The sequence below is a fragment of the Schistocerca nitens genome, chromosome 11 (genome assembly GCF_023898315.1).
Source record: "Schistocerca nitens isolate TAMUIC-IGC-003100 chromosome 11, iqSchNite1.1, whole genome shotgun sequence".
NCBI classification, from domain to species: domain Eukaryota; kingdom Metazoa; phylum Arthropoda; class Insecta; order Orthoptera; family Acrididae; genus Schistocerca; species Schistocerca nitens.
In genome coordinates, this window is record NC_064624.1 from 65,259,760 (window position 1) to 65,281,070 (window position 21,311).

Here is a 21,311-nt window from a genome sequence, read left to right on the forward strand (position 1 = left end):
AGGAGACTTAAATGGCCTGCAAGCTAAGATCCGTGAAATTGCCTCCCGAGCTGTTTTCACTCACTGTTCTGAACATCGCTTGAATTTACTTTCCCAGCAGAGCTGTCCTTGGGGGGGAAACCAGCAGGGATCTTTCCTCTTCAAGCTTCAGGGTACACCGGCTCCCTTCTACCCGTCTTTCAGACGCACAGAAAGTCTCGACACTATTACTGATAAACGCGCTCGTTCGAACAATGAAACGAGATGGAATTGTAAAGCCAGAAAAATATCTACCATCCTCCGAAACTGTTCCTGGCTAATTGAGGTTGAAAAATGAAGTAATTGACAGTACAAACTCTAGTGCAACTAATGGAAGATAAGCATGCGTTTTCAAAGAAAGCCTCAAAGAGGCTGAGATTGTTTTTCTTCTCTCTGTTTCTCAAAGCATACGTCTAAAAACTGAAATGGTGTTCAACATTCTTCAGAAAAAACAATGCTACCTCAGAATGTATTGCTCATATGAAAAACAAAAAAATGAAGGTAAACTGGTCGACTTTCTAAATTTCACGAAAAGCTCGATTAAGACGCAGCCTGAAAATTCCATGAGTAGAGCTGAAATGACAGATGAATGCATTGATGATCCACAGTTCTCAAAATATAGGTAGGTATCCTTTGATGTATTAGATAATATTATAAAACGACTGGAAACAGAATGTTCACATTGAGATAAGCTGATCCTCCATAAATTAGGCGATACTACACACTTAGCCTTCAATGTAGGCATGTGCTGTGATAGTGCCACGCAAAACAACAAGGGGTGCAAGATCCCTCCATGAAAAACACGACCACACAATAATAACACCGCCACCGAATTTTAAAAAAATGGCTCTGAGCACTATGGGACTCAACTGCTGTGGTCATTAGTCCCCTAGAACTTAGAACTACTTAAACCTAACTAACCTAAGGACATCACAAACATCCATGCCCGAGGCAGGATTCGAACCTGCGACCGTAGCAGTCTCACGGTTCCGGACTGCGCGCCTAGAACCGCGAGACCACCGCGGCCGGCACCGAATTTTACTGTTGGCACTACACACACCAGGCATTCGCCATAACCACACCCTGCCATCCGATCGCCACACTGTGTATCGTGATTCGTCAGTCCACACAACGTTTCTCCACTGTTCTATTGTGCAATCATCACGCTCCTGACACCAAGCGAGGCATCGTTTGGCGTTTACCAGCATAATTTGTGACTTCCGAGCAATCGATCGACCATGAAATCCAAGTCTTCTCACCTCCCGCCTGTCATAGTACTTGCAGTGGATCCTGATGCAGTTTGGAATTCCTATGTGATGGTCTGGACAGCTGTCTGCCTATTACGCATTACGATCCTCTTGAACTGTGGGCGGTCTCTGTCAGTCAAGAGACGAGGTCGGCCTGCACAATTTTGTGTTGTACGTGCCCCTTCACGTTTCCACTTCACTATCACACCGGAAACAGTGGACCTAGGGGTTTTTAGGAGTGTGTAAATCTCGCGTGCAGACATATGACACAAGTGACACCCAATCGCATGACCATGTTCTGTGACTTCCGCAGAGCGCCTCATTCTGCTCTCTTACGATGACTGATGACTACTGAGGTCTCTGATACGGATTACCTGGCAGCAGACGTCAGCACAATGCACCTATTATGAAAAACGTATGTTTTTGGAGGTGTTCGGATACTTTTGATCACATAGTGTATCTACATCAAAACAGAGACATTAATAAAACCTACTTATTATCTCAATTATACAAATTCGGAGGGGATATGGGGGTCTACTTGGACACTCTTTAGATGAAATGAGCTTGCATAGTATTCGTTCAATGAACCTACGTTATCTTTCCTTGTGAACACTTATTGTTATGCTCACTTTCTGCCCTACATCATTCTGGATAAATACCCCTGGTTTTTTGTTGTTTATCATCTACCATAACTACTGATGATCGATGATTTATTTGAACGACTCCCAGTCATATCTTCCAAAGCCAACTGTAGCGTTTGAGCACCAACTTCTTGCTGTCGTTTTTTCCAGATGAGAAGTGGCAGCTGGAGGACAAAAGCAACGCCGAGCTCAACGCGGACACTGACTGCCTGCAGCTGTTGGCTGATGTCCTGGACCACCCCACTTGTCCACTGGATGACCTTCCACCAGAGACCATCCAACAGCACTTACAGTGCTGCGAGCAGCTGTGGGACGACATGCTGCAGAGGTCGTCCCACATACCCGTCACCAGCTACCTGGCCTACAGGGAGAGGGCGAACATCAACCTCTGCCTGCTGGCCTGGATGGCTGTCAACTCGTTTGGCATTTGCCACGACGTCCCATTCAGTATCGTGCAGTCCGTGCACGATGCTCGCTGCTACTTCGACAGTCCCGACGACCAGTCATGTCTGGAATCGAACACCACAGACGCCATCTGCTCTGTCTCCAGAGCTATTCTGTTGCTGAAGGGTCGCGAGTTCTCTTTCCATAAATCTCCTGAGCTGTGTGCCGTCAGATATTACGGAGCTGGACTGTACCCAAGTGACTTTGAAGCAACGTGGAGGAATCCCCTCAGAGGTTATGTAAAGCCAACAGAAAGAACATTGAGTTACAAAGAGAGTGTACATAGTGCCACTTCGAAATACAAGAATTTTAAAATCGACAGGTTGAAACCTTTAGAAATATCGTTTGTAGTGGTAAATATTCTTTTCCGCTTTTTGACTGCCGGACTATACATGCGCCTTCCCCATTTACGTAATGTGCCTGGAAAGATATTCTTGTCCTTCCAGATCATGGGTATAGTTCAGGTACTGTGTTCTGAGGTCGTTTATCGTATGGCAGGCGTCCCCGACTTATCTGTAATGGTACTGATCGATAGCGCCCTCACATTTCTCAGCTGTACCTGGCTAAACTCATTCTGCTACCACATGTACGCATGTCTTCGTCATCTGAGGCTTCCTAACGAGCTAGCACCTACGGAAGCAAGCCGGATATTCCGTCGCCAGGTGCTGTGTGTGCTAATACCCTGGAGTATAGTATGCACAACGTGTATCACTTTGGAATGCACGAGCAAGTATTACGTGATCTACAGTCGGATAATATTCCTTGGGGCGATTTCACTATCGATATCTTTCAACTTGGTTTGTCTCGGACTGGTGGGAATCATGTACCTACGAACTCGGAACAATGCAGCAACTCAAAATTTGTAGGAAGGGTAAAATTGCCTCAAAGAAAGAACTTGTTTTTATGTCAGTTAAAACTGTAATGTTAAGTGGAATTGGGATTATTATTAGAATTGGGTTTCACCAGGTACAGGACGTGGCACAGCTTGTGTACTGCGTACATATAGCTACAATGGTGCAGGGACCACTGCTGTATGTTTTTTTTTCATTTGTAATGGAACAACGCTCCCCATACTCAAGAAGAGGATACTGGCGTGTTTCAACCCAGACATCACCATCCCGGAGCAAGAGCTGTGCTCAGCGGCTGAGAGAAATGTAGCGAGGAGGAAAAAAGAACATGCGGCCGTTGCAGAATCCTCATTGTAACCTCTGTAAGCTTCCTTCTCAAAGGATTGTCTTTCACTATAGACAGTTCTGAAGCATGTGATTAGTCATACAGACAGAACCTGAGAGATGAGACAAAATTAACTGCGACTGATTTCACAAAACAGTGCCTCAGATTTATAATTAATTCTTTATTTACAGTTAATTACTTATTTGCATGTGGTTGCATAGAAGACTGTAATAATTGGTTATAGGTGCGCTACGTAATCTCAAGTGAACACAAAGAAGTTAAATAAGAGTTTTACATAGGACTGGACTAATGTGCTTTTGTGAGATGGGATGTTGAGTTGCTGATGTAGAGGTACACAAAAGTGATATACAGGACGTTAAAAAGTAATGTGTACCCGGTGTTGTAGTCTTAAACTAGGAAGAACATTATTTAAAAAAGGATTTACGCAGATAGTATTGTGGTAGGAAAGACATGTGCCAGAACTTGAACTGAAAGGACACACGTTTTTCCGTAAGTGTAACAGCATATTATGTACTGTTTATTGTGATGTGGTATCGATGAAAGAACGGCCATTTGTTTAAGTAAAAAACGAGTGAGCGACAAGTAGAAATGAAACTGCTACCTGTGTGAATTTAATATGCTGCCCAACTGAAGACCTGGTACTATATGTAATTGTCAGAAACACTCAAATTACAGCGATAATCACTCACGTACCGACCATCCATAATGTTAACAGTGACTGTCGGGAAGGAAGAGTTGCCACTTAGGACACAGCAGAACTGGAGACTGCAGCATGACTCGCCATCTTGGTACGTCACGAGGTGGGTACTACCAGGTGCAGTTTACTCGCCCACACGTCTGATTGCAGAGAGACGCTGACACCAGAGACGATCCCCACTGCCGAGGAGGCCCTCCCCTCCCCTCCCCTCCTCTCCCCTCCCTGTCAGTCTCTGCAGACCCTCCTCCACCCCCTCCCCCAGCTCCACTCATGGAAGCAGCCAGACTCCACACTACTGCCGCCAGACACGTGACGTGGCAACGTTTACTGGAGGACCACATGAATTTCCTACTGGGCAACATGTGTTAATTCAGTCTGATGTAAGGGACACCAACCTCGCTTTAACCTGCGAGAAAGGAATAAACCGCCTGTAATTAGTAATAGCCCCGCTGCTACCTAGCTATTGTGAAGTAAAATTCCGAGATCCGATGAGAGAACTGGGCAGTCCACTGTTTTGTCCCCCACAGAGCATATTCGGACTGCGCTGGGAAGACGTGTACATCCACAGCAGCCTCCAGCCATAGGACTGTGTCAACTAAAACAGCACCATGTTGCACCCACATTGGTTAGAGAACACTGCAGCTGTTTTCGTACATTACACTGTAGAAAATACGATAACCAGCCAAATGAGCAGACTTACCAGCAGTCTGAGGTGCGACAGCTGCGTGTGTTGCAGATGGAGTCACATACGACGGCAGTCGACCTCACGCTCGTTCTGCGCGCCTGCGTGACGCACTTTCCGACAGCCAATGAGCGTTCTGCGGTGTTCTGGACGCTCTCCTCTGAATACGGTACCCAGTGTGAGCCTAGCGAGTTACTTAATGAACTTGTTGAGTTTGTTACGACTTGCCACGCTTGATGGTGGTGTTAGGCGACGCATTCTACGCAGTCAAGTGAGAGAAGCGGTTTGCGAGACTCACGGCGCTCACGTGGAGCGCAGAGCCCGCCCTGCAGCCGCCGCCTGGGACCGCCAGCAGAGCAGCTGCAGTCAGGTTCTCGACCTGCGCGATCCGCCATCGTTCGTGGGCCGTACTATAGTCAAACGAAACTTATTCGACGAAGTAAGTTACGTCACAAATCAGGTGGACCACGGTGTTCTGAAGAGAGAGGCCGAGATGGAGACCGCTACGGAGCAGCATTGGTGAGAAGTGTTCCGAAAACTGAACGCCCAGCAGACGCCAGAGGCAGCCAGCCTGGTCAGCGCCCACCGCCTTCTCTTGTCTGCCAGCGACCCACCTGCTGGCGGGTATCTCCGCTGATCGGCAAATAAGCAACTCGAAGCTGGAACGCTACGTCCAGTGTTTACAGTAAAACAATGTGGGGAGCTATGAATAATGCAGTGAAATTCTAAACCAAAACCCAGAGTTAATAAAATTTCACCTATGTCGGAAATGTGTATTTAAACAAATTACTGCTTCAGTAGCGTATATTCCTTGCCTACGTTCAGCACATCCGACACCCTCAATCGCTTATCCTCCATACCCACAGACGTTGACGAGATTGTCCCCTACTTACTTTTCATAAAGTTGGCTGCCTTAGAAAAAGAAAAGTTGCCACAGAGAAGATGTTCTAACCTGAAGTGTCTTCCGCCCACGAAAATGCGAGGAATGAATTGCTCCCAGACGCAGCAACAGATTCATGAAAAACTGAAGCGTAAGGAACCAGAAGTTGTGCGACTACGAAATACACTGAGAAGAGCCAGAGCCGGAAGAATCGACTGCAGAAACGCATCGCAAATGGAAACCGCAAGAAAGCCCTATCACTTCTCTGTGAACATTGTGAAAGCGCTAAGAAACGAAAAATATTGGTGGACACTATGTAAAATTCCAACAGCGATATACGGAAATGCGCTTTAATAACTATCTTCTTCTGGACGGTGTTCGTTCAACGAAGTAAGTAACCCAAAAGTATGTGGACATTGAAGCACGATTTCTTGCCACTGCCCTTAAACAATACAGGTTCGAAATTTAGTACTGGGTCTCAGACGCCAATACTATTTAGTACACATGCCGTGGAAGCGTTCAGTAACAATTTTTGGATACTAGATAAAAAGCGGTTCAGTGTTCTGATTTTCGTCCAGGAGCGAAGAAAAATTACAATTAACTAACACTTGTCTGACTACGGTCGCAGGTTCAAATACTGCCCCGGGCATGGATGTGTGTGTGATGTCCTAAGGTAAGTTAGATTTGAGTAGTTCTAAGTTCTAGGGGACTGATAACCTCAGCTGTTAAGTCTTATAGTGCTCAGAGCCATTTGAACACTTGTCTGAGAGTGAACGGTTTCCTTAACTTACGGATATACAGTAGAGATTACTATCAATAAACTCAAGAATATTTTTCTGCTCTTAACGGTTGTTCCTGTGTTGCATTAAAAACGTCTCATAATGTATGCGAGTGGTGACGTAAAGTCCTGGTTTCCTGGTTACCTCACCTCACAGATGCTGACTGACCGGCCTACCCAGTTTGAGGGAGCCGGAACAAGTATTACTGTGATTACTCCAGAGGGCAGTCAGTCGGATGAAGCGATCTGGAAATTTCTGTGAGTATCGACAATAGGTAGTAAAGTTAGGGGAAAATGATTTTTCAGACGCCATTCCTTGAACAAAATCCGTGAGACATAACTTTTGTCATGAAACTGATGCACTTTTGAGCGATGAGGTGATGTATTACAATGATGATCGATTGGGTTATCCACATGATGATTCCAAAGATTTGGCTGTATTGAAAATTTGCCTCAAATTAACTCCCGACTCTCTTGCCTCAGACGTCGGTTCAACGTACGAGATTAGCTGTGCCGTTGATGACTAGTTTACTCAGCAGACAAACACCACAAAATGCTTGAGTGGAATAAAAACTGTAAGATTCGAGAGGAGTGAGTTAACGACATGACGCACGAGGGGTGTGAACAACTTAAGGGACATACTTGACCCTTCTTTTCCTGATGATTCTTTCTGTAAAAAACGACAATTCAAGAAAATGTTATCAAGTCTAGAAGGATTATCGCCGATACAACAAACTCATTTGCTTCTGAAAGAACTCCCAGTAACTATTCAAACTACTTTAAGAATCTCCTAATACTTGTGAAAAAGAGGATTCAACTGTGTTCTGACGTCAAAATTCAATGTCTCCACTTCAACGAATGTGATTTCATTATTGTCAAGTGTCCGAGTTTCACTCATCTACCGATAACAGACTACTTGAGTTTGGACGTGTAGCTGCAAATACGTCATTATCTTCCGGTGGACGCTATGAGTGCAAATGCCAGTGTTAATTGACAACATGTGTAAGCCAAGTACGGACATTAGCGAGACACTTGGGAGCGAAAAAACATGAGTATAGGAACTGGAAAGTCCAGTTAAGCAAACGCTCCATGTTCCAGATATAGTAACTGCACAGAAGCCATAGGCGAATCATAACAAATACCTACAGGCAGTCCACTTAAACTGGAATCATTAAAATTTTATAGGAATCCAAAGTACTTGCGAGTTAACACGAGAAACAACATTAGATAATTGTGACAGAGAAAATGGGAGCTCAACTTGGAATCGACCGAAGTACACGTAGGAACAACTGTGGATGAATAGCCAGCTCAAGAAAGTGCAGAAGAAATCTACAGCAGAATTCCTGCGTATGTGATGAAAGGAAAATTAAGATGCACTGCGACAAAAAAAGAAAAAATAAAAGGAAATGAGGACGAGAATGGAGAGAAACTACGAAAGACGCTATGACAATACAATGCTAAACAGCATTTTCTACATCCGCTTCTACATCTACATTCACTGCAAACGACTGTGGCACGGAGTACGTCCCACTGTACCAGTTATTAATGCTTCTTCCTGTTACATTCACGTATGGAGCGCGGGAAGAATGACTGTTTGAATGCGTCTCTGCGTGTAATAATTATTGTAACCTTATCTTCACCATCTCTGTGTGAGCGATACGTAGGGGTTTGTAGTATATTCCTAGCATAACCATCTAAAGCCGGTTCTTTAAACTTTGTTAACAGACTTTCTCGGGATAGTTTACGTTTGTCTTTGAGAGTCTGGAAGTTTAGTTCCTCGCGTATCTCTGTTACACTCCCATGGGTCAAACAAACGTGTGACCATTCGTGCTGCCCTTCTGTGCATACGTTCAGTATCCCGTGTTACTCCCATTTGGTGCGGGTCCGACGCACTTGAGCAATATTCTAGAACCGGTGGCACTAGTGGTTTGTAAGCAATCTCGTCTGTAAGCTGACTGCCCTTCCCCAGTACTCTGCCAATAAACCGAAGTCTGTCACCTGCTTTACCTACAACTAAGCGTATTTCATTCCATTTCATACCAGCTACTTTTTTTGTTGGCCGATTCCAACAGTGACTCATTGATATAACAGTAATAGAATAATATGTTTTTTTTTCGTTTCGTGAAGTAGATACCTTGGGGTTGCGAAGCAACTCAAATCGCTTGGTACGGGCAAGTCTTCAGGTCCAGATTGTATACCGATTAGGTTTCTTTCAGATTACGCTGATACAATAGCTACCTACTTAGGAATCATATACAACCGCTCGCTCAACGATAGATCTGTACCTGCAGATTGGAAAATTGCGCAGGTCGCACCAGTGTTTAAGAAGGGTAGTAGGAGTAATCCATCGAACTACAGACCTATATCATTGCGGTCGGTTTGCAGTAGGGTTTTGGAGCATATACTGTATTCGAACATTATGAATCACCTCGAAGGGAACGATCTATTGATACGTAATCAGCATGGTTTCAGAAAACATCGTTCTTGTGCAACGCAGCTAGATCTTTATTCGCACGAAGTAATGGCCGCTATCGATGGGGGATCTCAAGTTGATTCCTTATTCCTAGATTTCCGGAAAGCTTTTGACACCGTTCCTCACAAGCGACTTCTAATCAAGCTGCGGGCCTATGGGGTATCGTCTCAGTTGTGCGACTAGATTCGTGATTTCCTGTGAGGAAGGTCGCAGTTCGTAGTAATAGACGGCAAATCATCGAGTAAAACTAAAGTGATATCAGGTGTTCCCCAGGGAAGCGTTCTGGGACCTCTGCTGCTCCTGATCTATATAAATGAGCTGGGTGACAATCTGAGCAGTTCTCTTAGGTTATTCGCAGATGATGCTGTAATTTACCGTCTAGTAAGGTCATCCGAAGACCAGTATCAGTTGCAAAACGATTTAGAAAAGGTTGCTGTATGGTGTGGCAGGTGGCAATTGACGCTAAATAACGAAAAGTGTGAGGTGATCCACATGAGTTCCAAAAGAAATCCGTTGGAATTCGATTACTCGATAAATAGTACAATTCTCAAGGCTATCAATTCAACTAAATACCTGGGTGTAAAAGTTACGAACAACTTCAGTTGGAAAGACCACATGGATAATATTGTGGGGAAGGCGGGCCAAAGGTTGCGTTTCATTGGCAGGACACTTAGAAGATGCAACAAGTCCACTAAAGAGACAGCTTACACCACACTCGTTCGTCCTCTGTTAGAATATTGCTGCGCGGTGTGGGATCCTTACCAGGTGGGATTGACGGAGGACATCGAAAGGGTGCAAGAAAGGGCAGCTCGTTTTGTATTATCACGTAATAGGGTAGAGAGTGTGGCAGATATGATACGCGAGTTGGGATGGAAGTCATTAAGGCAAAGACGTTTTTCGTCGTAACGAGATCTATTTACGAAATTTCAGTCACCAACTTTCTCTTCCGAATGCGAAAATATTTTGTAGAGCCCAACCTACATAGGTAGGAATGATCATCAAAATAAAATAAGAGAAATCAGAGCTCGAACAGAAAGGTTTAGGTGTTCGTTTTTCCCGCGCGCTGTTCTGGAGTGGAATGGTAGGCAGATAGTATGATTGTGGTTCGATGAACCCTTTGCCAAGCACTTAAATGTGAATTGCAAAGTAATCATGTAGATGCAGATGTACATGTAGAAGTGCGCAGTTTTACCTTTATGAACATTTAAATCAAGTTGCCGTCTTTCCACCACTTTGAAATCTTATCAAGATACGGTTCAGATGCCTCTGAGCACTATGGGACTTAACTTCTGAGGTCATGAGTCCCCTAGAACTTAGAACTTCATAAACCTAACTAACGTAAGGACATCACACGCATCCATGCCCGAGGCAGGATTCGAACCTGCGACCGTAACGGTCGCGCGGTTCCAGACTGTAGCACCTAGAACCATGAGTCCACTACGGCCGGCATCAAGATCTGACTGAATATTTATGCAGCATCTTTCAGACAGTACAACATAGATAACTGGATCGTCTGAAAAAAACCCTGAGGTTTCTATTAATATTAACATTTCGTGTTTCGTAGAGTTAGCACTGTGGTCTGACTTGGCAACAGTGTTAAGGGTAACCTACAGTAGACAGTTTCTGCAAACGTGACGTCATTTTGACGACAGAAGTTCTGCATTCATGTGCACCATGTTGCGGATAAGGGAGAGATTACAGTGTTGGTAATAATTAGCTCCGAAACTTAATGAAAAAGTAGTGCCTACTCTCGCGTCTGTAGTTTCCTGCGAGCGGAGCAGGATGGGAGCTAGACGCTAAATCCAGTAATGAGGTGGCACGTCGAACTCGAAGTCCTGGTGCTGGAAAAAAAGCTGGAAATTCTGTGCAGATAAGGGAACTCGGTGAGATAAAGGACGTATACTTCTGATGCAATAACTGAGACGAAACATGAGGTAGGATAAGACTACTGTCGAACCCTAAGAGGGACAAACACACTGAATGTAAGTTGTGCAGTCCTGCATGTACCCTGTGCAGCCAAGTGCCACGAGAAACCAAGTCCCGTCCCGAGGGCAGAGTAACACAGGTCCAGCGTTTGAGCCAACTGTCGAAGGAGTCCGCCAGCAGCAGCAGCGGCCCTGCTTATATAGGCCCGTCTGATGCCATCGCCCGCGATCTCGTGCGCCTCCCGTGTCCGGTCGTCCTTCTAGGACATTCTGTCGTAGCTGGCCACGTAGCTCCAGCGTCCCTTACCACAAAAGCGCTGGCTCTCCTGCTTCCCAGCGCCATGGGTGACGTTAGATTGCTTTCCTACAGGTTCACCTTATGAAATCTTATGCATTTCTACTCACATCGGCGACCCATTCGCGACACCTCGCTCCCCGAGGGAAAATTTTGTACTGTCCTCAGAGATTGCAAAATTTTGCTATCAATGTGTTAGCTTATGCCTCTAGCATTCGACTTTTTATTAAATTGTAAATTTAAATTTTCTTTATACATTTACTCTTTTTCTATGAAGTTCATTAACATCTTTTAAAACAGTTTGTTTAGCATAAGGCACTTGATACTTTTACATTTCAATGGTATTTTACAAAATCCTATTATGAATATACAAAAAAATGGTTCAAATGGCTCTGAGCACTATGGGACTTAAGTTCTAAGGTCGTTAGTCCCCTAGAACTTAGAACTAGTTAAACCTAACTAACCTAAGGACATCACACACATCCATGCCTGAGGCAGGATTCGAACCTGCGACCGTAGCGGTCTCGCGGTTCCAGAATGCAGCGCCTAGAACCGCACGGCCACTTCGGCCGGCTATGAATATACAAATTAATATAAAAATTCATTAATAGAATTATCCCTTTGTTTTCAATAGCATTTAAAAATCATCGTCAACTCTACACATAGTTATTCATCCTCCATATTGGAACTATTTACTCTCTTTGTATACAATTCATAGGCACATTTTTTTTATATATTTCAAGGAACACAGCACAAGGACATACACATTATCTAGTCTTAATACACTAGAAATTTCTACTTTGTGTACAATTATGGGCACATTGTAGTTTCTTTGTTTTCAATGGGCGCACAAACAATATTTTCTCAAGGGCACACATTATATCTGTTCTTAACACAACAGAAAAATTTACTTTCTGTATACATTTGTATCAATACAAATCATGGGAACATCATAATTTCTCTCCTTTCAAGGGCACACGAATAATTACATCTTGAGGCACACACATAATATCATCTCCATTATTACACTAATACAATCTTATTCTCTTATCTCTTGTCTGAACTTGACATTAACATTACCGGTAATCGTCCTTCGATCTCTTCCAAATATCTTGCACGTACTACTCTTCTTTCGTAACTCACATGGCCGCTATCTCTGGCGTCATATCTGATAGGCATTCTTTCTAAAATAATTTCCTCATTTTCTCCAAATTCCCTACGAGCAGGTTGGTACCTAACCATTTCTCTACTTGGATACTGATTTATAATTTTAATTCTTAGACAGATTTTTTTGCAACAATCATGTCTCATACTCTTAAACATAAATTTGTAGCATTCTCTACAACATTTACAGAATCTGCAAATACATAAAAGGATTACTACAGTTACAATACTTGGGCCCATGTAACTCCAGATGGACATACTGGTTAGTGAAAATCCGCAAAAGGTGGTCCTTTGCTGGTATAAAATTTCATTCTCCAATTCATCTTACTTATGTCCAGCTGTATTTAAGTCATCTAACTATCTTACAACATGTTCGACTGGCAAGTTTAAGGTAAGCTCTGTTATATTTTATATTACCTCCATATTCAGATTTGGAAGAATATCATCATTTGTTACATTTGTTTTAATTATTTTCTCAGATCGTATTAATATTTGAGCACCATAACCTTTACATTTTCCAAGAAATTTTAACTTGCTGTTACCATAAACAACTACATCCCAGAGCCCATTAGCACTACATAACTCTGTAAGACCTTCATCTTTAGGTGCTACAAATAACCATTCGTTACCTCTGATTTGCGTCTATACGCTTTCATTTAATACTATATACCTCTGGTTACAATCTTTCGGCATCTTGATAACTGGTTGTAGCATTCTAGCCTCACACATCTCATGATCGTAAGTAGACAAAAGAACAAATGTTTGCTTACATATTCTGCGACCTTGGTCTAATTTTTGCATAACAATTGTTCATAGTTTAACTTCACATATTGTCTTTTCGCATCATCTATAATATCTCTTTCTCTGGAGATATATATGTAAACAGTTGTGTCTTAGCGTCTACTTCAATTGGTAGGGGCCACATTTTATACACATCAAATACACTGCTATCTACCAGGGGAATAATACATAACTTAATATGTTACCAGCTTCAAAAACATCAAGGTCAATTACCTTAAGTAACTGATAACCATTGTTCCCTGTAAGTGCAATTAGGAATCTTTTGTCTTTTATATCATCGTATATTAATTTCAAATATCTAACTACTTGCAAAGGATTCATTAAATGTAGTTCTAAAATAACTTTCTGTGCGTTTACAATTGCTGTGATTAACAAATCATATTCGCGTTCTAGCTCGTTGGAAATAGACAATAGCTGAATTAGATGCTCATTAATGGTTATCAAAATAACTGCTCTCTGTAGCCGCTTATCAGTGCTGTTTTTGAACTTTATAATGTTCTGACTGAGCTTTTTCATTCCTTGAGTAATTACCTGTTCATTTCTGGCTATTGAGCTGACAGTTTGATTAAAACTCGTTAAAGTGGCCTTTCCTATTGTGACTTGTTCTCGGCTTAATCTTAATAGCTGTTTGTGTTCTTCCTCTAACACATCAATTTTTGACTTGAAATATGATGCGTCATCTTCATCTAGAGTTCCAAATAAAACTTTACTTATTTCTCCAAAAAAATGTAGTATTTCCCGTTTTCGTATTCTTATTTCATGGCGAGCTAACTTTCCAATTAGACTTTGAGATTATTCTATTTTTCCGATGTGCCATTCTAATTCATGTTCCGCACAGCACATTCTGAGGCACTCATATTAAGTAAAGCGAATCTATTCTGACAGAATGTCACAGCTGTGGTAGCTAATACTTCGGTGTTTTCAAATTTCTTTTGTAACTCTAGCAAGTTAAAATAACTTACAGTTCTCGATGTCACACTGTAAAGACTGACCCCCCTGTTGTCATAATACAGTCCTGGTGATGATTGGAATTTTGTAAGGTGATCCGGATGAAGAATCACTGTTTGTACCAAAGTAATCCCGAAGGCTAATATGGCCATTCCATTTACCAGCTGTGTCATCGCCGTCCTGTAATCAGAAAAATTCTTTCAGGGGATTGGCGTGTACCGTCAGGTACTTTTTCTTTCTTATCTGCACGACCACATTTGGTCCTTTAGTTTCTTTTACTATGTATGGGCTTCGCCATTGACTATCTAATTTCCTTGACCTTCCTCTTCTAACACTTTCATCGTACAGGAGGACTTTGTCTCCCGATTGGAACTCTTTCGGATGCTGGGTTTTGTCATAATACTCCTTGTTCTTTAATTTAATTTGGGCATTATAGCTTCGCGCACACTGGTGCATTCGCTCTTTTAGTTCGAGCACGTAATCGTCATAATTATATGTTACTTCTGCTGGGTTCGTTTGTAGCACTCCTGGTACACTACGCAATCTCCCGAAGAACAACTCGTGAGGTGTGTACCCAGTTGCACTATGTGGTGTTGTGTTGAATACAAAGACCGCATATGGCATCCATGTATCCCAATCAGTTTGTGCTCGATCTGTATAATGGCGGAGCGTTTCAGTTAAGGTTCTGTGTGTTCTTTCTAGCGCTCCATTAGTCTGCGGATGGTAACAAATATTTTGATTTTTCTCTATGCGTAACAATTTGCATACTCTTCGCATTGTTTCACTAACGAAGTTGCTGCCCTCTCACTTAATAATATGGATGGTATGCCAAACTTCAAAATGGTCTTTTGAACTAGCACACTTGCTACCGTTTCGGACTCTTGTTTCTCAATTAGTGCATCTTGAAAAGTAAGGATGTACTTATGCCATTGCCTGTGGAAGTCATTGGACCAACAATATCAAAGTCACACTTTTCAAATATATGCTCAGGGGTAGTCGTAATTTCCATGGGCATTTTGGCTTTGTTCTGTGTAATTTTCTTCCTTTGGCAGCTTTCGCATTTGCGAATACACTGCTCTATATCGGCTTTCATGCCTTCCCATGTACAATATTTTTTTATTCTTTGGTAAGTTCTTCCTAGTCCCTGAGGACCACCAATTGGCGAATCGTGAAAGTGTTTGAGGATCGTGTTCTTCTCCTCTAAACTCAAATTAGCGGCTGCCTTTTTTGTGACGGCCTGTGTACCTTTGCCTTCCACATGGCCTGAGCGCTTTGCCCTGCAGCTGGCTCTTTTACGTCATCACTTGCGACCTCAGAGACCGCTTCTAAGTCACTGCTCACCGCAGCTGTTTCAGCTGTTCCGGTTATCTGTTCCTGACTCCTTTCCGTTGCGTCTCTGTCGTCATCTACCTCGGTCGTTGCCCTCAAATTTCGTATTCTAGATAGGGCATCTGCTACCTGGTTTCGTTTACCACTTTTATACAGAATTTTGTAGTCATATTCTTCTAGATGCAATCTGAATTTCATTAAGCTTGACGACAGATCGGTAACGCTGCTTACCCACGTTAATGGCTTATGGTCTGTGCAAATTGTGAATTTTCGACCAAACAAATACGGTCGAAAATATTTCACTGCACAACATATAGCTAACATTTCTCTCTCTGTGGTGCTATATGATCGCTCAGCTTTACTCAATGTTCTTGAAATATATGCGACAGGTAAATGATTACCTATTTTTCCTTGACTCAAAACGGCTGCAATGGAACTTTTGCTAGCATCTGTGGTTACTATAAATTCCTGTCCAAAATCTGGTTACAGCAATATTGGAGGATTTATCAGTTTTTCCTTCAACTGATGAAATGCTTCCTCCTGTTCCATTCCACAATTATATACTACTCCTCTCTTTAGCAGTTCGTAAAGGGGTTTCGCAATTTTACTATAATTGCTTATAAAACGCCTATAATACCCGCTGAGTCCGAGCAAACCTTTTAACTGTGTAGTAGTCTTTCGCTGCGGATATTGTCTCACTGCTTCGACCTTTTTTGAATCTGGCCTTAATCCTTTTGTTGTAAGAAGATGCCTCAAAAACGTCACTTCTTTATGTAAGAACTCACACTTGTCGGCTTGTAATTTTAAATTATATTTTCTGAATCTTTCAAATGTTTCTTCAAGTCTACTATTGCGTTCTTCCAGTGAGGATCCAAATATTACTACATCTTCTAGGTAGATGAATACCTTTTCTCCCTTCAGTCCCATTAACACTGAATTCATTAATTTTTGAAATGTACTCGGGGTTGTCTTTAGACCCATTAGCATCCTTTTATAATGCCCATAGGGCGTACTAAACGCCGTTTTCTCTTGATCTCGCTCATCTAGTAATACTTGATAGTACCCTTTAGCTAAATCAACTGTCAAGAAGTGTTTTGCCTTTCCTAGTCCGTCCAAGATTTCGTCTATTCTTGGGAGAGGATACACATTATTAATTGAGATCTCATTCAGGGGCCTATAATCGGCTACAATTCGCCATTTTTGTCTCCCACTAGCATCCATTTTCTTACATCTACATCTACATCTATACTCCGCGAGCCACCTTACGGTGTGTGGCGGAGGGTACTTATTGTACCACTATCTGATCCCCCCTTCCCTGTTCCATTCACGAATTGTGCGTGGGAAGAACGACTGCTTGTAAGTCTCCGTATTTGCTCTAATTTCTCGGATCTTTTCGTTGTGATCATTACGCGAGATATATGTGGGCGGTAGTAATATGTTGCCCATCTCTTCCCGGAATGTGCTCTCTCGTAATTTCGATAATAAACCTCTCCGTATTGCGTAACGCCTTTCTTGAAGTGTCCGCCACTGGAGCTTGTTCAGCATCTCCGTAACGCTCTCGCGCTGACTAAATGTCCCCATGACGAATCGCGCTGCTTTTCGCTGGATCATGTCTATCTCTTCTATTAATCCAACCTGGTAAGGGTCCCATACTGATGAGCAATACTCAAGAATCGGACGAACAAGCGTTTTGTAAGCTACTTCTTTCGTCGATGAGTCACATTTTCTTAGAATTCTTCCTATGAATCTCAACCTGGCGCCTGCTTTTCCCACTATTTGTTTTATGTGATCATTCCACTTCAGATCGCTCCGGATAGTAACTCCTAAGTATTTTACGGTCGTTACCGCTTCCAATGATTTACCACCTATGGCATAATCGTACTGGAATGGATTTCTGCCCCTATGTATGCGCATTATATTACATTTATCTACGTTTAGGGAAAGCTGCCAGCTGTCGCACCATTCATTAATCCTCTGCAGGTCTTCCTGGAGTACGTACGAGTCTTCTGATGTTGCTACTTTCTTGTAGACAACCGTGTCATCTGCAAATAGCCTCACGGAGCTACCGATGTTGTCAACTAAGTCATTTATGTATATTGTAAACAATAAAGGTCCTATCACGCTTCCTTGCGGTACTCCCGAAATTACCTCTACATCTGCAGATTTTGAACCGTTAAGAATGACATGTTGTGTTCTTTCTTCTAGGAAATCCTGAATCCAATCACAAACCTGGTCCGATATTCCGTAAGCACGTATTTTTTTCACTAAACGTAAGTGCGGAACCGTATCAAATGCCTTCCTGAAGTCCAGGAATACGGCATCAATCTGCTCGCCAGTGTCTACGGCACTGTGAATTTCTTGGGCAAATAGGGCGAGCTGGGTTTCACATGATCTCTGTTTGCGGAATCCATGTTGGTTATGATGAAGGAGATTTGTATTATCTAAGAACGTCATAATACGAGAACACAAAACATGTTCCATTATTCTACAACAGATTGACGTAAGTGAAATAGGCCTATAATTATTCGCATCTGATTTATGACCCTTCTTGAAAATGGGAACGACCTGTGCTTTCTTCCAGTCGCTAGGTACTTTACGTTCTTCCAGAGATCTACGATAAATTGCTGATAGAAAGGGGGCAAGTTCTTTAGCATAATCGCTGTAGAATCTTAAGGGTATCTCGTCTGGTCCGGATGCTTTTCCGCTACTAAGTGATAGCAGTTGTTTTTCAATTCCGATATCGTTTATTTCAATATTTTCCATTTTGGCGTCCGTGCGACGGCTGAAGTCAGGGACCGTGTTACGATTTTCCGCAGTGAAACAGTTTCGGAACACTGAATTCAGTATTTCTGCCTTTCTTCGGTCGTCCTCTGTTTCGGTGCCATCGTGGTCAACGAGTGACTGAATAGGGGATTTAGATCCGCTTACCGATTTTACATATGACCAAAACTTTTTAGGGTTCTTGTTTAGATTGTTTGCCAATGTTTTATGTTCGAATTCGTTGAATGCTTCTCTCATTGCTCTCTTTACGCTCTTTTTCGCTTCGTTCAGCTTTTCCTTATCAGCTATGATTCGACTACTCTTAAACCTATGGTGAAGCTTTCTTTGTTTCCGTAGTACCTTTCGTACATGATTGTTATACCACGGTGGATCTTTCCCCTCGCTTTGGACCTTAGTCGGTACGAACTTATCTAAGGCGTACTGGACGATGTTTCTGAATTTTTTCCATTTTTGTTCCACATCCTCTTCCTCAGAAATGAACGTTTGATGGTGGTCACTCAGATATTCTGCGATTTGTGCCCTATCACTCTTGTTAAGCAAATAGATTTTCCTTCCTTTCTTGGCATTTCTTATTACACTTGTAGTCATTGATGCAACCACTGACTTATGATCACTGATACCCTCTTCTACATTCACGGAGTCGAAAAGTTCCGGTCTATTTGTTGCTATGAGGTCTAAAACGTTAGCTTCACGAGTTGGTTCTCTAACTATCTGCTCGAAGTAATTCTCGGACAAGGCAGTCAGGATAATGTCACAAGAGTCTCTGTCCCTGGCTCCAGTTCTGATTGTGTGACTATCCCATTCTATACCTGGTAGATTGAAGTCTCCCCCTATTACAATAGTATGATCACGAAACTTCTTCACGACGTTCTGCAGGTTCTCTCTGAGGCGCTCAACTACTACGGTTGCTGATGCAGGTGGCCTATAGAAGCATCCGACTATCATATCTGACCCACCTTTGATACTTAACTTAACCCAGATTATTTCACATTCGCATTCGCTAATAACTTCACTGGATATTATTGAATTCTTTACTGCTATAAATACTCCTCCACCATTGGCGTTTATCCTATCCTTGCGGTATATATTCCATTCTGTGTCTAGGATTTCGTTACTGTTCACTTCCGGTTTTAACCAACTTTCCGTTCCTAATACTATATGCGCACTATTTCCTTCAATAAGAGATACTAATTCAGGAACCTTGCCCTGGATACTCCTGCAGTTTACCAATATTACGTTAACTTTTCCTGTTTTTGGTCTCTGAGGACGGACGTTCTTTATCAACGATGATAATGTTCTCTCTGGTAAGCCGTTAGGTATTTTATCGTTTCGCCCAAGGGGGGGTCCCTCTAACCTAAAAAACCCCCGTGTGCACGCCACACGTACTCTGCTACCCTAGTAGCTGCTTCCGGTGTGTAGTGCACGCCTGACCTGTCTAGGGGGGCCCTACAGTTCTCCACCCAATAACGGAGGTCGATGAATTTGCAACCATTATAGTCGCAGAGTCGTCTGAGCCTCTGGTTTAGACCCTCCACACGGCTCCAAACCAGAGGACCGCGATCGACTCTGGGCACTATGCTGCAGATATTAAGCTCAGCTTGCACTCCGCGTGCGATGCTGGTTGTCTTCACCAAATCAGCCAGCCGCCGGAAGGAACCAAGGATGGCCTCAGAACCCAAGCGGCAGGCGTCATTCGTTCCGACATGTGCTACTATCTGCAGCCGGTCACACCCAGTGCGTTCAATAGCTGCCGGAAGGGCCTCCTCCACATTACGGACGAGACCCCCCGGCAAGCACACCGAGTGCACACTGGCATTCTTCCCCGACCTACCCGCTATTTTCCTGAGGGGCTCCATAACCCGCCTAACGTTGGAGCTCCCTATAACTAATAGGCCCGCCCTCTGTGACTGTCGGGACCTTGCCGGAGAATCGGCCACTGGCCCAACAGGCGAGGCATCCTGTGGTGGCTCGGAAACGATGTCATCACCACTAGGAAGCACCCCGTACCTGTTGGAAAGGGGTAAGGCAGCCGCCACGCGGCCAGATCCCACCTTCGCCTTTCGGCCAGGCACGCGCGAGCCCACCACTGTCCGCCATTCACCCTGGAGTGATGGCTGACCGGTAAGATGCTCACTGCCGGAAGACGCAGCGACATCAGGGGTTCCATGTGATTCCAAGGCCACCGAAGTAGGCATAGGTCTCACCACAGTTGCCCCAACGCCACTACGAGCCGACGCCTGCGCCTCGAGCTCGTTGAGCCTAACAGACAAAGCCTCCACCTGTCCCCGAAGAGTGGCCAATTCTCCTTGCGTCCGCTCACAACAACCACAGTCCCTACACATGACTATGTTTACCCTACTCTATACGGTGACAAATTCCCAAGATAATCTTCTGATGAGCTACTCTGATAATCAAGAAACACTCACTGAAATACGAGACGCGAAAACTACGCTAGGTTTTCCCAGAAAAACTATTTAAAAGCTAAGCGCAGCAAATAAGTACAAAAACACTGTTATTGAAATAAAAGGTTCTACCTAGTAAGCACTCGAACACGCAAGAAATTTCAAAAATAAACTAGTAATTACACAGATAACTGAAAGTAAGTCGCTGCTGTTTGTAAAATATGTAAGAAGCAAACGGTGTACTCGCCTTAGTAGTAGCAGGAGCTAGCGATGCGCTCTCGCTGACGGTCTAACTGACACTTATCTTAGAGATAATGAATAATGGGAAATTCCATGCACTCTTGGAACTATAATATCGTCTTGCAACATTTTATCAGTTTCCTCTTACAAGACCTCTTTTTGCGCCTGCGGTATTCTGTAGAGCCTGGAACACACTATTCTCCCTTCTGCTTCCGGTATTAATTTAATTTCATGTTTTGTGACGTCTGTGTATGTTAATTTATCTGGAAGATATCATTATATGCCACGCATATTTCTAAAATGGCATTCCTTTCTTCACTATTTAAATGTTCAACCCTCAGGTTTTGCTTTAACTTACTAGCCCGTGACTTC

General features: G+C 43.1%; 1 protein-coding gene across 1 annotated transcript in view; it reads right to left on the reverse strand.

Moving 5' to 3' along the window:
• Window positions 1-12,581: 12,581 nt before the first annotated feature.
• Window positions 12,582-21,311, reverse strand: part of LOC126212637 (zinc finger and SCAN domain-containing protein 26-like) — a 165,403-nt gene continuing 156,673 nt past the window's right edge. The window contains exon 8 of the mRNA XM_049940064.1: window positions 12,582-12,631. Coding sequence (XP_049796021.1) covers window positions 12,582-12,631 — 50 coding nt within the window. The remainder of the gene's footprint in view (window positions 12,632-21,311) is intronic.